We start from the raw sequence: 18,269 nt of genomic DNA, 5'->3' as shown, positions 1-18,269 counted from the left end.
AGGAGCCTTCCACTATTTAGATGACATGAGAGGACCAAGGAGGGAGTTCTGAGCAAGCTAGGGAACCAAACGTATGCAGAAGGGATGGGGGAGCAGTCAGCAAGAAGTGGAACAGGCAGGGTCAATACCAGATGGACAATGCAGTAACAAATCATATGACAGAGAGTAGTCGAGGTCACAGGCCGTACCCCGTGTACAACTTTATGTTTTGGTTATTCTACCTTTACCCTTGTTGTGATGCACTTTGTGCCCAGTTACAGTTCCCTTGCCTATTTACAGTGTTCTGGTCTTGGTTACATTATGCGCCTATAGCGTACCCTGTGGATAGTTACAATGCTGTACACATATTGCCATAACGTTTTTGCCTGGCCTCTGTGCACCTGGCCAGTTCTAAGTTTGCTTTTAATTAAAAAAAAATCAGTGTTAGGTAAAGTGGTTAAAAATTGGTTGAGTTATTTGTCTGTCCTCACTAAGGGGATGATTTGAAATTAGAAATAGTTTTTGAACAAAAAACAAATCTGAATTATATTTTCTAAAATGCAATAGTTATTAAGCTGGCTGCCCTTTTGCATTGATCTGGACTAGGCATATCTTGACATGTCACTTGGGACTACATCCTTCCCTGTAGACCTTGGTATATGAAGTTTTTTTTATCAAAGTTGAAACACATCCCTGTTCATCACCACCATGATTTGAGATGGTGGTTGGACACTGTTGAATGTGAAAAAAGGTCATAGGTAGTGATGAGCAAAATGTCTCACCAAGTTTCACAGCATAAACAACACCCATAAACTCCAATGGGTGAAACATTGTCAAGGGTCAAAAAAAAAACTTATTGCCCATAGTCTTCAATGCATTTTGGCAAATTTTTGCCATTTAGCAAATTTTCAGCAAAACAGGTCTGATTCGTCCATCACTAATCATAGGGTGCATAGTAACAACATGCTTACTGCTATTGCACTCTGTACACTCTGTAGTATCTTAAAAAAGGCAATTTCTATGGCTGCTAAGCCACTATATATTGTATACATTATAACAGCTGTATTCACTAGATACACATTAATATTAACTATTATGATTAGTTAGTAACTTGTTCATATACATACATAATACCACCTGTGTCCAACAAATTCTAAAGAAAGGCTTTGGTCAATAGAAGGAGTTTATATTCACTCAAAAGTCATTGTTTATATCTCATTCATTGTGCAGCTACATCACTACATGAAAAACTTGCATTTCATCGACCCCTGGGGGAGAGAGACTCATTATAAGGAATTCAGAGAAGTTCTACGGGAATACCAGATTTTGAATGAGTGTATAATTCATCATAGCTTTAATCGTAATATTGTTGGAACCATTGTGTTGACAGAAGACAAATCCTATATTGATATTAACATCCAAAAAATAATCTGGAAGAAGGACACTAAAAATCAGGTACAAAAAATAAAATCAGAGTATATACTTTTCCATTTTTAGTTTATATTATTATATTTCCAACAATTAAATATTTCATTTTTCTAAATAATTATGGGAACCTGACATGTTGTAGATAAGAACATTGTACAAGCTATAAGGTCTGAAAATGTCTACTTCTTTCATTTTATTGAACTTGGAGTAGACGGAACAAAACAAATTTCTTATCTGAGATTGGTAATTGAACTGATGCAGTTTAATGAGTTTGTTCATGCTCAGTTCTTTTTCCCATGCTAAATAAGTACAAAAATCAAAAAATGTCTTATTTGAAGCCACTTGGAATCAATTGAAAATGCGAAAGAGGGTTTTACGTGCAACTCTTACTATAGAACTGCCTCTGGTTTTTCTCTTCTCATAATGTTAACATCACTCTACCATTTAGTTGCATGTTTTTTGTTACAATGTGAAGCAATTGAGTTTCCACTGTAGAAACTGTCACATGTCCCATTAGCCAAAATCTGACAAAAAAAATCTGTGGATTCAAACGTGATTCTCTCCACTTGCAAACCCTGATTCTAGTACTCATATTGTGAATTTTTTTTTTAATTTTTTTCTCTCCAACTTTGGCCCAAGGGATGCCTGAACCTCCAACTCATGTGTTTACAACTGTACATAGGGAGATAGTGCCTTTAAACTGGCAATTGGGAACAAACTTGCAGCCACTTGGTATAGATACGCATCAAAATTATTGCTTATATTAACAATATCAGTTCAAGGTTCAGGCAAATATTAATCAGGATATGTTAGGGACCTCATATTTTTATTGTACTTGGGGAACGAAAAAACAATTTGTAAAAAAAATCTCGTGTTGCTATGCATTAATGCTTTAATTTTACTGGAAGAAAGATTCAACAACAAAATTGTTTACAGCACTTTTGTTTCCCTTTTTTAACATATTCTCTAGCCCCAATGAGGCAGATTTCTAACACATGTACTAAGTTATATACATCTTATTAACAATTAGGAATGATAAAGTTACTATAGAAAGTAAGTAAAAGTATGGGACGTGTTATCTAGCATACTCAGGACCTGGGGTTTTTCGGATAATAGATCTTTCTGTAATTTGGATCTTTATACCTTAAGTCTACTAGATAATCATATAAACATTCAATAAACCCAATAGGCTGGTTTTGTTTCCAATAAGGATTAATTATATCCTAGTTTAGATCAAGTACAAGCGACTGTTTTATTATTACAGAGAAACAGGAAATCATTTTCAAAAATGTGGGTTATTTTTCCATAATTCAGAGCTTTGTGGATAACAGGTTTCTGGATAACAGATCTCATATATGTACATCTGATTATTGCTATAGGTATAGGGCACTACTAAAAGTTAATGTTCAGTTTCTTATTACAGACTCTAAAATCCCAGTGCTCCCCAAACTGCCCTCGAGGCTACAGAAAAATCCCAGGGAAATCAGGGGTCACCTGCTGCTATGACTGTGTTCCATGCTCACATGGGGAGATCTCAAATATAACAGGTACTGAATAGTTACATAGTTAAGACGGGTTGATGTTTAGCTACATTTCTTGTATATCCCCATGCAGATACTCAACCACTTTGCTTTCATAGGTTTCTAATGACAGACTGATCTCTTGGTGAAGCTTCTTCCGAACTTGGATATTAAAGGGATTCTGTCATGATTATTAGGGTTTCGTTTTATCACTATAGTACATTGTGTACATTGCAAATTATTCCTTCTACCATTTTAAATGTTATTCTTTAACCTATGTGTGCGTGTATGCACAGCCATCTCAGGTCATGGTGCCTTTAGAAAAAACCAACTTACCCCAATGCGACTCCTTTGAGAAAGCTATTGTTTCTTGTATTCAGTTTTATCTGGAGGAGTCATGGGACTGTGGTTCAATTTCTCCACTGCCTGGAGCACAGGAACATTTTCTGTATTGCAGTCTATTTCTGAGTCAATGTTGATCTGTGCAGAAACCCTTTCCAGCTTTCAGGTAAACTGAACTGAAATTGCATTTTATGTATTTGTTATACAACCCTTGACCCAGAGAGCACTGGGAAGTCACCTCAGGGTGACATAGAGGCTAGTATGGCCTTGGGAGGTGACATCACTATACCTTGTGGTGGAGCAGTAAAGAACATGGCTGAGGGCACTTGGGAAAGTAAGAAAATGGCCAGCCTCATCTCAAATTTTTTAAAATACATATAAAAACAAATCTCTTTGATTTATCAATAATTTATTGCATTACAAGATTCTGCTAGAGAAGTGTTACTGAATGATGCATTTTGAAACACATCAAGAACAAGAGTATTGGGACAGATATAAAGGTTCTCTAGAGGTCCTGATATTGAGTTTTTATAAAATGTTGGTAATTGGTAGTAATAAGATAATTTTTTTGCCAGCCATGGATCTGTGGTGAAATTCCAAATTTTGCTATCTTCAAATCCGTGGTAAATCTTCTCACTTGTTCAATGTGTAGTGCCTTGTCACGGTTGGCACCCTAAACCAGAACTAGTGCCAAGCTCCCTGGTCTCGGCTCGTCTTCACCAGTAGTGTGACCACCTTTGGATTCGGGAGAAGCCCTCAGCGTACTCGGATGCCACCTGGACTTTTCGAGAGGAGCAAGGCGAGGAGTTCTGGCAGGCAAAGGGGCACGACAGTTGTTAAAGTCAGTTAGGCCGAAGGTCGCGGTACAACAGGAAAGACAGATTTGTGGTCAGATTGGCTGGGTTGAGGCAGACAGATAGCTAGAATTGTCAGGCAGGCAAGGGTCAAAACCGGGTAATCAATCAGATGGGATGAGGCAGTATCAGAGTCAAATAACAGGCAGAGGTCAAACTAGAACATCAATTAGGAGGATTAAGCAGAATCGAGGTCGGTTTCAGGCAAGGGTCAGGTTCCAGAGATCAGAGTAGTCAAACAGCCAGGCAGGGTCAAACACAGAAATCAAACAGACTAGAAGCTTTTCAGCACAAGGTACAAGGCACCAGGAACAAAATCTATCACGGGAAAAGAATCCAATGTAATGGCCCTTTAAATACCCAGAATGCTTTGTCAAACGTGAGCGTACCTGCGCCTATAAAAATAGCAGAGGCGCGCCGTGCGCCCCCTTAGTTCACCGCCGCATCAGGGAGTGAAGACCGGTGTGCCGGGCGTCCCGCCGACCACCAGGGTACGTAGCTTTTATTACAGGACTATTGCTAAGTTTAGTCATCATTGAGTCAGTCTCTAAGTAATTTCAAAAATAATTCCTAGAAGATACTTAGGAAAGAGATTTTTTTTATGTAACATAAGAAGTTTTTATTCATCCAGTTATTATTAAACCATCTTAGAAGTCTTCCCTTGACCTCTTTTTCTTAATTATGCATAAATAAGCTTGAAACTAGCATTAGCGCCTCTTTGCTAATATTTCTAAACTTGGCAAAACAAAACGATGTGCATGATATTTTCACATTGCAGAATACTTTTACCAAATCTGGAGATTTTGAATTTAAAGACACTGGACAACCAGGGGACATATAGATTAATCCAAAAGGAAAACCACCAGCACACCCCGGCCTCTCAAAAAATATAGGTCCTGTGCTCAGTAAGAAGGGTCGGCACCCTCCAATGAATGTAGACTAAAAGGAAAAATACTGGCACTCAGGACTCCATGCAAGTGGGCCAGGCTCTGCGTGTTTATTGCAAAGTAGTAACATTTTGGGGGGCATGTCTGATGAAGGGGCGTGCCCCCAAAACGTTACTACTTTGCAATAAACACGCAGGGCCTGGCCCACTTTCATGAAGTCCTGAGTGCCAGTATTTTTCCTTTTAGTCAACATATAGATTAAACCATTATCAATATTTTTTATGTGATTAAAGGGAAAATATTTTCTGGTGTACTTGTAAAGTCTAATCATGTCCCCTCGCAAGCGTCTTTTTTCCAGAGAAAACAACCCCAACCTTGACAGTCTCCCCACATAATTTAACTCTTCCCTCCCTCTAACCAGTTTAGTTGTACATCGGGGCACATTTACTAAGGGTCCATCGAAGAAAAATAGTTCAATTGAACGGTTCGAAGGATTTTAAACCATCGATAGAAGGATTTTTAGTTCGAATCATTTGATTCAAAGTTGTAGTCGAAGGTCGAAGTAGCCTATTCGATGGTCGAAGTACTCAAAAAAAACCTTCGAAATTCAATGTTTTTTTAACTTCGAATCCTTCACTTGGGCTTAGTAAATGTGCCCCATCGTCTCTGCACTCTCTCCATCTTATTTATATCCCTCTTAAGGACTATAGTCCAAAACTGCCCCCCATACTCCAGATGAGGCCTCACCAGGGACCTACAAAGTGGCAAAATTATGTTTCATCCCTTGAGTTAATGCCCTTTTTTATACAAGAACTTTATTTGCTTTAGTAGCCACAGGATGACAACTTGTTATCTACAAAAACCCCAAGATCCTTCTCAGCTGAGGAAACAACACACTGCCATTTAGTTTATAATCAGTATCTATTTTTCATCTATTTAAAAGGACCATCAATGACTTCCCCAGTCATGTCTTAGTTTATAAAGGAGTTTGTTATTTTTAGTGTTCATAAAATACATGGTAGATATGTTCTCATTTTAAATTTGTTTATAGAATCTATACTGTGGTGTATTAGAGACTGGCACAAAACAGGGACACACCACACACTATGAACAGGGTTTACAAGGGGTTAAAATGCACCAGGGTAAACTTATACAAAATCCTCATGAGATGGTACCATACACCTGATAAGCTTCACGCGCTCTTTCCAGACCATTCGGACCTTTGTTGGAGACAATGTGGTGAAGTTGGGACTTTAATCCATACTTTTTGGTCTTGCACTAAACTACAGCACTTGTGGGATGATATTGAGAAATTACTAACCAGACTCACTAACCTAACCTCACCTAAAGATGTTTTAACGTTTCTTTTAGGGAAGCCATTTCCTCGGCTGCCCAGACAGTCCCAGACCTTAGTCAATCAGATCTTGACGGCAACCAGATTGGCTATAGCAGCCAAATGGAAAACTTTAGATCCCCCGTCTTTGGCTGAAGTAATAACCCGGGTAAACCATAATCGCCTCTTTGAAGAGAGGATTGCTTTCCTTCAGAACAAATCACAGCAACAATTGAGGGTCTGGACTGTTTGGGTACTCGAGGGTCTGGCACACTGAGACTTTTTGTTTTGTAGTTTGCCTGAGAATGTCTTTGATTATTGCCATGATCTATGCGGGAATCTTCCTCATACCCTGCTGATATTAGCTATGTTGGAGTTGACTAACCTCGGCTGTTTATTTTGTACCTTTGTCCCTTCTCTCCTTCCCTCTTCTTTAGTCTATATTCTTTTCTTACTCCCCCTCCTACCCTCCCGTCTGTCTCTTCTTCCTTTTCTTCTTTACTTTTTTCCTTTTAACCTACCTTCTTTATCGAAGAGGCCTTACGCAAATAGCAATTGTTTATTTCTGCTTACGATATGCTGTTTTATGCTGTAAGGCTCATGATTGTGTATGTCTACTTTATTCCTTAATAAAAATTTTAAGTTACAAAAAAAAAAAAAAAAATGCACCAGGGTATAAAAGTGGGAGAAAAAGGAACAAGACAACACTGCATAAGACTTTCTGTAACATTCTGCAAGTTCTCAACTTGGAATAACATGGTGTGCAATTGGTTGTCCCAAATACATGCAGGCAAAGGAGCATAACAATAAAAAAGTCCTTTAATTATTTCATATTCATTCTTTTTTGGGTTAAAAACATTTATGTAGATGTAAATATAGGCACAGAAGGAATTAAACACACTCTGAGGTCATTTTGGAATTCTTACTTGAAATTTTAGCTAATTAACTAACTTGCTAAATAACTAATTAGCCAAAAAAAAAAAAACAACATTACATACAATCACTTATGGCATCTCTTAAATCTGCAATTTTTAATAAAATTCATATTATATATTACCAAGATTTTCAATAACAATATAAAATAAAACATCTTCTCACTCACAATGGAAAGGAATATTAACTTTATTGTACAGTATGAAAATAGGAGATATGTACATAATATATTTCTCATTTTGCTGCAGATATGGAAAAATGCCTTAAATGTCAAGATAACGAATGGCCAAATCAAGAAAGAACCATGTGCTGTGAGAAGCAGGTTGAGTTTCTTTCCTATGCTGGTGATTCCTTAACCCTAGTCTTTATTATCTCATCTGTAATATTATTTATAATAGCAGCAGTTATACTGGGAACATTCATTTCATTTCAAGACACTCCAGTTGTGAAGGCCAATAATCACACTCTGAGCTTTATTCTCCTTGTCTCCATCAAGTTGAGTTTCCTCTCTGTGTTTCTGTTCCTTGGCCGTCCTGTTGTTATAACCTGCATGCTCCGACAAATCTCCTTTGGAATCACATTTTGTATAGCTGTGTCTTGTGTTCTGGCCAAGACCCTTACAGTTTACATTGCATTCAAAGCCACTAAGCCTGGGAGTCCCTGGAGAAGATGGATGGATATAAAAGTGGCAAACTGGCTTGTTTTTATTTGCTCATCAATTCAGTGTCTGATTAGTGTTATCTGGTTGGTCATTTCACCCCCTTATGTGGAGAACATTCTGTCTGAACCTGGAAAAATCATCATTCAGTGCAATGAAGGTTCAGTAGTTGCCTTCTATATTGTCCTCTCCTACATGGGATTGTTGGCATCTGTGAGTTTCATTGTAGCTTTCTTGGCTCGGACATTACCGGACAGTTTTAATGAGGCCAAGTACATCACTTTCAGCATGTTGCTCTTCTGCAGTGTTTGGATCACAATGATCCCGGCCTATCTGAGCACCAAAGGCAAATACATGGTGGCAGTGGAAATATTTGCCATAATCTCTTCAAGCGGTGGCCTTCTCTTCTGTATATTTCTACCCAAATGTTACATTATTTTATTCAAACCAGAGATAAACACAAAGCAATATTTATTGGGAAAATGTAATACATAGTCATTTGCTTATGTAGGAATAATTTTCCAAACAAATTAATTTTAACCAATAAATAATGTATTTATCACTTTTGTGTAATATTGTAATAAACAATCATAACGCTGAAAAAAATTATATTCCTTGACATATAAAAGTGCACCTAGTGGTTATTTTCTTGAAACTCCTGTTGTTGTTCAATCAATATTCTAATTCTGTAAATTTACATTTTACATTTGTTGGCAGGATGAAAGATCCTGCCAACAAGTAGAATGCCAATTTTTTCAAAAAAGGTCTTGCACCCATAACCAGACTCCTCATCTACAACATCCCATTATGTCAGAGCCCTGGCCATGATCAAACCAAATCCCATATGTTCCCCTGTAAGCCCAGTCCTTTTATGACATAAGAATTACAATTGTATGTCTTTTGAGGCCCCACCTGCTACAGGACCCCTGAATGTACTACCCCCTGTACCCTCTTGATGGAGGCCCTGTCTCTATGCAGTGGCTCCAGGCAGGATCTGTGCCAAAGAATAGAGGGTATTCAAGTTAATCAAGGAATAAATCTTCATCTCCACCATAAATTCTTTGTGACTATCATTCTATATACATTAAATTGAGGCATATTGTACCATTCTTAGGGACAGATTTATCAACATTTTAACTGTTACTGCTATTAACACTGAATTGCTCCTTTAAGCAGCTGAATTTTATTCTTTTCTACAGGGTGTTACAGTTCAGTAGCAGTGCGGAACTTTAAAACACTAATAAACTGAAAGCTCACCTAAAAAATTAGCATTGCTTTAATTGTTAACCAGTAAAAGCAACTTCAATTTGTTTGTAAATGTGACCAAGATGCAGAGATGATTGAATATGATTGACAAATTAGCTCTGTGTTTGTGGCACATGTGTAGAAATTGCCATAACTACAGACTGACCTGCATGGCATGCTGGGCAATAAATTGCTCCCAGGGCCACTTTTTATGAGTTGACCAGAGATACTTAAGGTTTATTCAGAAAGTCTCACTCTCAAATAAACAAACATACACCAACTATATTTAATAGTCAGACATAAAGGAGTGAATTCCATTACATCTGGACAATGAAATATTGTATTTTAATGCAAAAAAATGAAAGAAAGAAAGAAAGAAAGAAAGAAAGAAAGAAAGAAAGAAAGAAAGAAAGAAAGAAAGAAAGATCACTTGATTTCAGTGCAGTATGGAATCAGGAGCCAGGGAGATGGTACATGACACAGGGGTAAAAACCAATCAGTAACACAGTACATAGTCAGAATCGAGAGAATGGTCAGTGACAGGCAAAGCTCAGTACAGGCAGCAGAAGTCAGGGACAGGTAAGGGCAAAAACAGATAATTGGATTTGAATCACACCAAGGAACTAAATAGAAATAGACCTACATTAGACAAGAAACAATTGCCTAATTTCACTCCATGCATGATAAGGTCACGCACCTCATCAGCATTAAAGGACACGTGTGACCGACATATGAACCAGGAATAGCAGCACGCAGATGGTGAGCATCCCCCCAGGTAGTATTACATTACCCCCCTCTAGAGGGGGCCTCTGGACCCCTAGGGTTGTCACAAAATTTGGCATGAAATTGACATATAATCTAATCGGCCCATACATTAGAGGCAGAGACCCAAGATCTCTCCTCAGGACCATAACCTTTCCAGTGTACCAGAGATTGTTATTTACCTCTGGAAATATGAGAATTCACTAACCTCTGTTCTTAATATTCAGGATGACCATCAAAAGAAATTTTTAGTTCAAATGGAAGTTCCTATTGGTCAGTACTGGGATAAATGACAGCAAGAGGGGATGGTGGAAAGGGGAATAAAATGAGACATTTTACAATATCGATCCAGTACCACCCAAATAACAGTATTCCCTTAAGAGGGAGGTAATTCCACAATGAAATCCGTGGCCTGTCAGGAATAGGAAGCAACTGTAGCAGATCCTGAGGTAAAGACCTGGAAGTTTTTGAACATTTACAAACTGGACAAGACTCAATATAATTGCCAACATCTTGTTTTAATGTTGGCCAGCAGATCGTGTCCAGATTTTCTGGAACAAAGAGTTTGCCCAGAGGTATATTAGAAGGTAAATTAACCTGGGCTTCAGGGGAATCCAGATCCAGACTACAATCAATTCCTTGAACACATTTATATATTTTTTTTGAGGATTGGAAACAAAACTTTTGGAAAGGTTATCTGCCTTAGCATTTCTTTCCCTAGGCCTGTAGGTGATGATAAAGTTAAAGCAGGTAAAAAATAATGCCCATCTGGCCTGAAAAACTTCTTTGAACAGAAAGCGCAAGGCGTACTGGAGCAGAAGTGAATGCTATCTTTAAATAGACTAGGACTTGCCCCTTTTCTGATGAGAGCAGTGATCCAGATCTCCAGACCCTTTTGAGAAATACACCCAAAAAAATAAATGGAGAAAACTATGAAAATATATATTTCAATCTTGGCATACAGCTTATGTTCAAAAATTCAAAGATATATTTCCAGTCAATTCTCAAAGTTAAAAAATCACTTTTTATTCATCATAAATATTAAAAAGGTAGGCATACAGACCAACCGATATTCCGCCCTACGCGTTTCGCACCCACAGGCACTTATTCATAGGCATTACTGTTGTTACATTTGGTCACAAAATTTATACCCCAGGAAATCCCTCCCCAAACGTTAAAACCAATCACGTGCTGCCACCTCACGTCTCTTTTCTTAAAGCAACATACGTATCAAATTGGTCTTATTAGCAATATTTTTCTGCCTATACTCTATTTCATCTCACTAAGCATTTTATTAGGATACACATATTTACACATGTATTTAAATGGCAATTACTGCCCCACTGCATTGTATTTTTTTTTCCTAATATTATTATCAGTATATATTACATTCTCTTAGCTGCCCCATACATTTCTATAGATCCACCTCATTATGAACATAGCTGGTCACATTATAGTATTTTACGTAAAGCATGTTACATCAAACTCGTAGTTTAACCCAAGTGGTAACCGAGTATGCAAATAAAAAATCCAAAAAAGTTCCCTTTTTGCTAACAGCCCTGCTAGATTACCCCCTCTCTTACCCAATCTTACTTTTTCTATTCCCTGTACAGAAAAATATGCTAGATCACTCCCATTGCATCTTGAGAAGTGTCTCGTTATATTACTCTTTTCAACTGTTTTTGGATTTTTTATTTGACTCAGGTGTTCCCGTATTCGCTCTTTTAGCGTTCTACTTGTGCAACCCACATATTGTTTCTGACATTTCAGACATGTTATCAAGTAAACCACTGTGGATGTATTACAATTTATATAATCTCTTATTTTGAAACTGGTGTTTGTCACAGTAGACTTAAATTCTTTTGAAATTTTCATATGTTGACAAGTTATACATCTATGACTACCACACTTGTGGCTCCCTTCCACCTTCAAAAAGTTCTTATTGCCTTGGTCCTCCCTATTCATCTCTCTGTACATACTTGGTGATAGGTGGTCCCTCAATGTATGAGACCTCCTTGGTATGCTATTGACTCCTCCTTTTAGTATTTTGTGAAAATCATCATCCGCATACAAAATCGGGATATATTTCTTTACTATATCCAGTACCATATAGAACTGTTTACTGTACCTAGTTACAAATGGGACCTTTTCTGATAGCCCCTGTTTTGCTCTTTTCTTTTTTCCACCAATTGGATTCACACTCAATAAATTCCTCCTTTCTGTTTGTCTCGCTCTCTGATAGGCCCTATCTACAACTTTTCGCCCATAGCCTCGATCTAGAAACCTCTCCTTCATATCCTCTGCTTGTTCCTGGAATGTCTTATCTGTGGAGCAGTTCCTCCGAAGCCGGAGGAACTGGCCCACAGGTATCCCGCCCACCAAATTTTTCGGGTGGCAGGAAGTAGCATGTAGAAGTGTATTCCCACTACATGGCTTTCTAAAAATAGTGGTCTGTATTTCTTCATCCACCACAGTTAGTTTTACATCCAGAAAATCGATTGTTTTTGGCCTATATTCACTTGTGAACTTCAGATTTAGTTCATTCTGGTTTAACTTGTGTACAAAGGTCATGAAACTCCTTTCACCCCCTTTCCACACACACAGTAAATCGTCTATATAGCGCGTATATAGTTTCAAAGATTTTCTCATATCTGCAGAGATGTGGGTCTCCTCCCACCATCCCATATACAGCTTATGTTGCATTAACCTATGTAATACCTCCTAAACATGGGCATGAAGGTCTGTTAAATTAGAGAAATAGATCAGGATATCATCCCGGTACACTACAACATAGTGACCCAAAACAAATCACAGAAGATATAATTTACAAATCCTTTTTTAGACGACCAGGGCATTACATAAACCAACGAGCATTACAAAGTACTCATAATGCCCATTACAAGTGTTAAATGCATCCTTGATCTGAATTAAATTATAAGTGCCCCTTAAATAAGCTTAAAAAAGATTGTGGCACCCTTAACTCTGTCTAAAGAGTTTGGAAATCAAGGGAAGGGGTAACAATTTTTAACTGTGATCTTATTCAGACCCCTATAGCCAATACAGGCCCATAGGCCACCATTTATCTTCTCTACAAAAAAGAAGAGTACAATACTCCTCCACCCATCATTTACCTTGCCTGAGGCTATGGATTGCTGAATCAGCAGAACAATCTGGGTCATCATAGGTAATAGCCATGGTCTTAAAAAAAGAGATGAGAGAGAGGCCCATAATTGGGGATCCCCTTGAAGTAGAGTAATAAAAATTAACTATACACTCCTTTGTGGGAAAGGAGTGGGTTAGGAAACTAAAATGTAGTTTACATGCCTCCTGGAAGGCAAAAATTTAATTACGGTTACAGGTGAATTTTTCAGGGAATGGGATCTTAAGTTCCACTATGGAGCTTGCAGAGAAAAGTGGGTAGCTGTTTGTTTACAGGCAGGATTTACATAGCGGTTTCCCCTAGGCCATTCCTCAACCCTGTCCCCTCCCCTTCGCACAAAATTCATCATTGGGACCGGATCAATGGGGATTTGTGCACAAGAAATTTAAAAAACTATTCTATCTCCCCTGCACCCCAGTGTTTCTGAACCAATGTGGGTGTGTTGGTCAGAATACCGCCCCCTAAAATCCTTCCTCCCTAGGCCCAGGCCTTGGTGGTCTTTCCACAAAACCAGGCCTGCTTACAGGGACAGGAGCTGGAAAGGAGCAACAGATTACTGGATAACATCCAACCTTGCAGACAGTCTTTAAAGGCATTCGATGATTTGAAAATAGCAAAAAGTGAAACCCAAACCTGGTGTATCCCCAGATCAGCAATTTGTCAGGCTCTTTTCCACCTCCAAAATGATAAATTCCAATATAAATCATTGTATTTTTGAGGGGGAAAAAACAGAACAATATTATAGTGTAGTATTCTATTTTAAATTACCTTTGCAAAAGTGTTCAAACGATCACTTAGATCAGTGCACCCCTATAATCATCTTTATAATAATTAGAGAATTTCAATAAAAGTGAATAGTGAAAATTAACTTAATCACAACAAAACATATGGTGATTGAGCGAGAGGGATGAGAGAAATTAGCTTATATAGTATAGTTAGATAGTACCCATGCTAAGGTTCACATTGGTTCTGGTGGTCATTTATACTCACACAAAAACAGATGGATAATAGCATTAATGAAAGCACAGATATTTTGTTGCCGCTTTCAATCTTCATTTATCCTGCAGTAATATCGTAAGTCTTTTAATGTCTCTTTGGCGTCTTTCAGGGTCCACTATGCATGCCTTTGCTCCTTAGCAGCTCGCGTTTACAATTCCTCTTAATTACAGACACTCTTCGCCTCTAAGGGTTTCTCCAAGGTCTTGGAGGAAGCCATAGAGGCAGTGCCGCTTCTCCCAGGGGGTACCTCACCACCATGACCAGGTTTCTGTGGAAACGTTCTGTAAAATTCCCATATTAAGTGTGGAACATGAACATCAGTGCTTAACCCAGGAACATTCTTCAGTATCTCAACAAATGAGATACTGTAAAGAGCAATGAAACTGTCAGGACTTACCAGTATAATCCAGACGTAGAAGAGGCTGGAGCAGAAGTTAATGAACCCACAAGCGCCTCACACAACCGCTACCCACCTGGAGTGGAACAGGGAGCAGGGTTGTGGAGAGTAGCCAGTGAGACGTTCAACGAAGTACAAGGGATTAGGCAAAGACGTAGTCAGGAGATCCGAGGTCAAAAGGCAGGCAGCAATATTCATAATCGGTAAACAGGCAAGAAGGTCGAGACAGGCGGCAGTAATCAAAGTCCGGGTTCAGGCAAAGGTCAGTAATCGGGAATCCAAAGTTCAGAGTCGCTAGGGTTTCAGTCAAATAACCTAATAACCAGGCAATACATGTTAATCTGGTTTGGGTTTAAATACAGGAGTTTTGGCGCCAAACTGGCGTCATTGCGCTGACGTCGCGGAGCTGACGCCAGCACGTCCGTCACAGGCGTTTTCGCCTACGTCCTTGCACCCGCGACCGTCGCCGGCGCCTCCGCATCCGCGACCGTCGCCGGCGTCCCGCGTCAGACGCCGACGCGCATCAGCGCGTCCGCGCCTGCGCCGGACAGGACGCCAGCATGCGTTCTCACATTGCCCCCCATCAAGGAGCGGCCTCAGGACGCGACCACCAGAAGGCTTACCAGGGTGAGTTCTATGGAATTTCTCCAGCAACTCAGGAGCGTGGATATTCGACGTTGGTTCCCAGGAATTTTCTTCCGGACCGTAACCCTTCCATCTCACCAGGTACTGGAGCCGCTTGCCTCTTAGTCTGGAATCCAGGATCTCCTCAACCTCAAATTCTTCCTGTCCGTTGACCACCACAGGTAGCGGAGGAGGAGTCGAACGCCCAGGGAATCGGAATGTTGAGGCTGGTTTTAGAAGAGCAGCATGAAACACTGGATGGATGTGCCAGGAAGCTGGAAGTTTGAGTTGAAAGGCCACAGAATTGACTTGGCGAATAATAGGGAAGGGACCCAGGAAACGCTGACCCAACTTCCTACTGGGACAAGAAAGCTTAAGGTTAACAGTTGATAACCAAACACGGTCACCCACCTTGAACTCTGGGTCCCCTCTCCGTCTCCGATCGGCATACATCTTGAAATTTTGTTGGGCCTGCTTCATGTTTTCCTGGATCTTTTGAAAATTATTGGATAAGAAGGTTAATCGGTCTTTGACAGCAGGAACTAAAATGTCATAAACAATGGCAGAGGGAAAAGTTACTGGATGAAAACCATAGTTTGCGAAGAAGGGGGACTGATTGATTGAAGAATGATGGGAATTATTATAGGCGAACTCGGCTAAGGGAAGAAGATTCACCCAGTCATCTTGGAGGTATGAAGAATAACATCTCAGATATTGCTCGAGAGTCTGATTAGTTCGTTCGGTCTGACCATTGGACTGGGGATGAAAGGCAGAGGAAAGGGACACCGAAATGTTGAGTGCTCCACACAACGATTTCCAAAACTGAGAAGTGAATTGTGGTCCTCGATCCGACACCACCTCATCCGGAAGACCATGGAGCCTTACCACTTCCTTAATGAAGGTATCAGCAGTCTCAGAAGCAGAAGGAAGTCTGGGTAACAACTTGAAATGAGCCATTTTTGTTAAACGGTCCACAAAAACGACAATTGTGGAACAATCACAAGACAACGGCAAATCAGAAATGAAATCCAAAGAAACCGAACCCCATGGACGAGAAGGCACCGGCAGAGGTTGTAGAAGCCCAATAGGCCGAGAATGAGAGTCCTTGGACCTAGAGCAGACTTCACAAGACGAAACAAATTGAAAACAGTCCTTAGCCAACCCAGGCCACCAAAATAGTCTCTTGGCCAGGATAATAGTTTTCTTGATACCTGGATGACCTGCCAATTTTGAATCATGAACATTCTTGAGGACTTCTAAGCGCATAGGTTCAGGAACAAAAATTTTACCTTGATGAAGAAGAAGACCCTCCTTGGAAACTAACGATGGTTCAGAGAGATTTGAGGAAGCGTCTTTAATTCCATCAACCAGGGTAGACTGTAGCAGGAGAAAATTATTAGAGTTTAAAATTGTTTCAGGAACCAAGGACGGCTCGTCTTCAGAAGAAAACAGGGACAAAGCATCTGCTTTAACATTCTTAGACCCAGGTCGATATGTAAGATGAAAATTGAATCTCATGAAGAATAAAGCCCACCTTGCTTGTCTGGGTCTCAACCTCTTGGCCGAACGTAAGTACTCTAGATTCCTATGATCCGTAAAGATGAGGATTGGATGTTTAGATCCTTCAAGGAGATACCTCCACTCTTCAAGTGCTAACTTGATGGCAAGTAGTTCACGATCGGCAACATCATAGTTACATTCGCTCTTGGCCAGTTTACGAGAAAAAAAAGCAACAGGATGCAGATCCTCCTGAAACCCAGCTCTTTGTGATAACACAGCACCCACCGCAAGCTCTGAAGCGTCAACTTCCAGGATGAAAGGAAGGGAAACGTCAGGATGATGAAGAATTGGGCCTGAAGTGAAGAGTGCCTTCAATTTCTCAAAGGCCGCCTGAGCTTGTGGTGACCAACAAAACTTTTGATTGTTACGAGTCAACTCAGTAATTGGAAGAATAACCTGGGAAAAATTCTTTATAAATTTCCTATAAAAATTTGCAAAACCAATAAAACGTTGGACAGCTTTCTTGGAAGAAGGAATTGGCCAATCAAGAATTGCGGAGATTTTCCTGGAGTCCATCTGAATTCCCTGCGGAGAAAGCAGAAAACCTAAAAAGTCCACAGATGCTTGTTCAAAAACACATTTCTCAATCTTGGCATAAAGCTGATGAATACGTAGACGAGCCAGCACCTTCTTTAAATGTGATCTGTGTTCCTCCAAGGAATTAGAAAAGACAAGGATATCATCCAAATATATGATAACGAATATGTCTAGGAAGTCTCTGAAAACATCATTGACAAAATGTTGAAACGTTGCAGGAGCGTTGCAAAGACCAAAGGGCATGACCAGGTATTCAAAATGCCCATACCGTGTACGAAAAGCCGTCTTCCACTCATCACCTTCTCTTATTCTGACGAGATTGTATGTGCCACGGAGATCCAGTTTAGAAAAGATTTTAGCCTCCGCCAAACGTTGAAAAAGTTCAGGAATAAGAGGAAGTGGATAACGATTCGTAACAGTAATCTTGTTCAGATCCCGGTAATCAATACACGGCCTTAAGGAATGATCTTTTTTTTCAACAAAGAAGATCCCAGCCCCTGCTGGAGAAGAAGATTGTCGAATAAAGCCTTTGGCTAAATTTTCATCTAAGTAAGAACGAAGTTCCGATAGTTCAGACTCGGACAATGGATAAACTCGTCCAAAAGGAATCTGGGCCCCTGGAAGAAGGTTAATAGGACAATCATAAATACGATGAGGAGGTAACTTATCTGCCCCTTTCTTATTGAAAACGTCCGTGAATTCCCAGTAAGCTTGAGGAAGAAGATTATGAATTTCGGAAGCAGGAGACAAAGAACAGACTCTATTGAAAGAGAAAATGCATTGAGAAGAACAAAAATTTGAGATAAAGTTCACTTCACCGGTAGTCCAGTTGATGGACGGGTTGTGTTTCTGCAACCAGGGTAGACCCAGAATAACGGGAAATAGAGGCGAAGAAACTACATCAAAGTTCATGACTTCAGCATGCCCTTTATTTAACACAACAAAAAGTGAGACAGTCTCTTGCACCACAGGGCCCGAGGTAATCAGGGAACCATCTGCCACACGGAGGGCTATGGGATTCTTTTTGGACTGGAGTGGGATCTGGAACTGC

At 39.7% G+C, this 18,269-nt stretch overlaps 1 protein-coding gene across 1 annotated transcript; it reads left to right on the top strand.

The window, feature by feature from the left end:
• Nucleotides 1-3,530: 3,530 nt before the first annotated feature.
• On the top strand, nucleotides 3,531-8,228 carry LOC121400471 (vomeronasal type-2 receptor 26-like; the record flags this gene model as incomplete). Its single annotated transcript, XM_041583606.1, has 2 exons — nucleotides 3,531-3,603; nucleotides 7,525-8,228. Coding segments are annotated over exons 1-2 (777 nt in total), but the record flags the coding sequence as incomplete, so codon positions are not given.
• Between the last annotated feature and the right edge of the window lie 10,041 nt (nucleotides 8,229-18,269).

The sequence above is a fragment of the Xenopus laevis genome, chromosome 1L (genome assembly GCF_017654675.1).
Source record: "Xenopus laevis strain J_2021 chromosome 1L, Xenopus_laevis_v10.1, whole genome shotgun sequence".
In the NCBI taxonomy this organism is placed as follows: domain Eukaryota; kingdom Metazoa; phylum Chordata; class Amphibia; order Anura; family Pipidae; genus Xenopus; species Xenopus laevis.
Note: the sequence above shows the minus strand (reverse complement) of the source record. Positions and strands in the feature narration are given on the sequence as shown.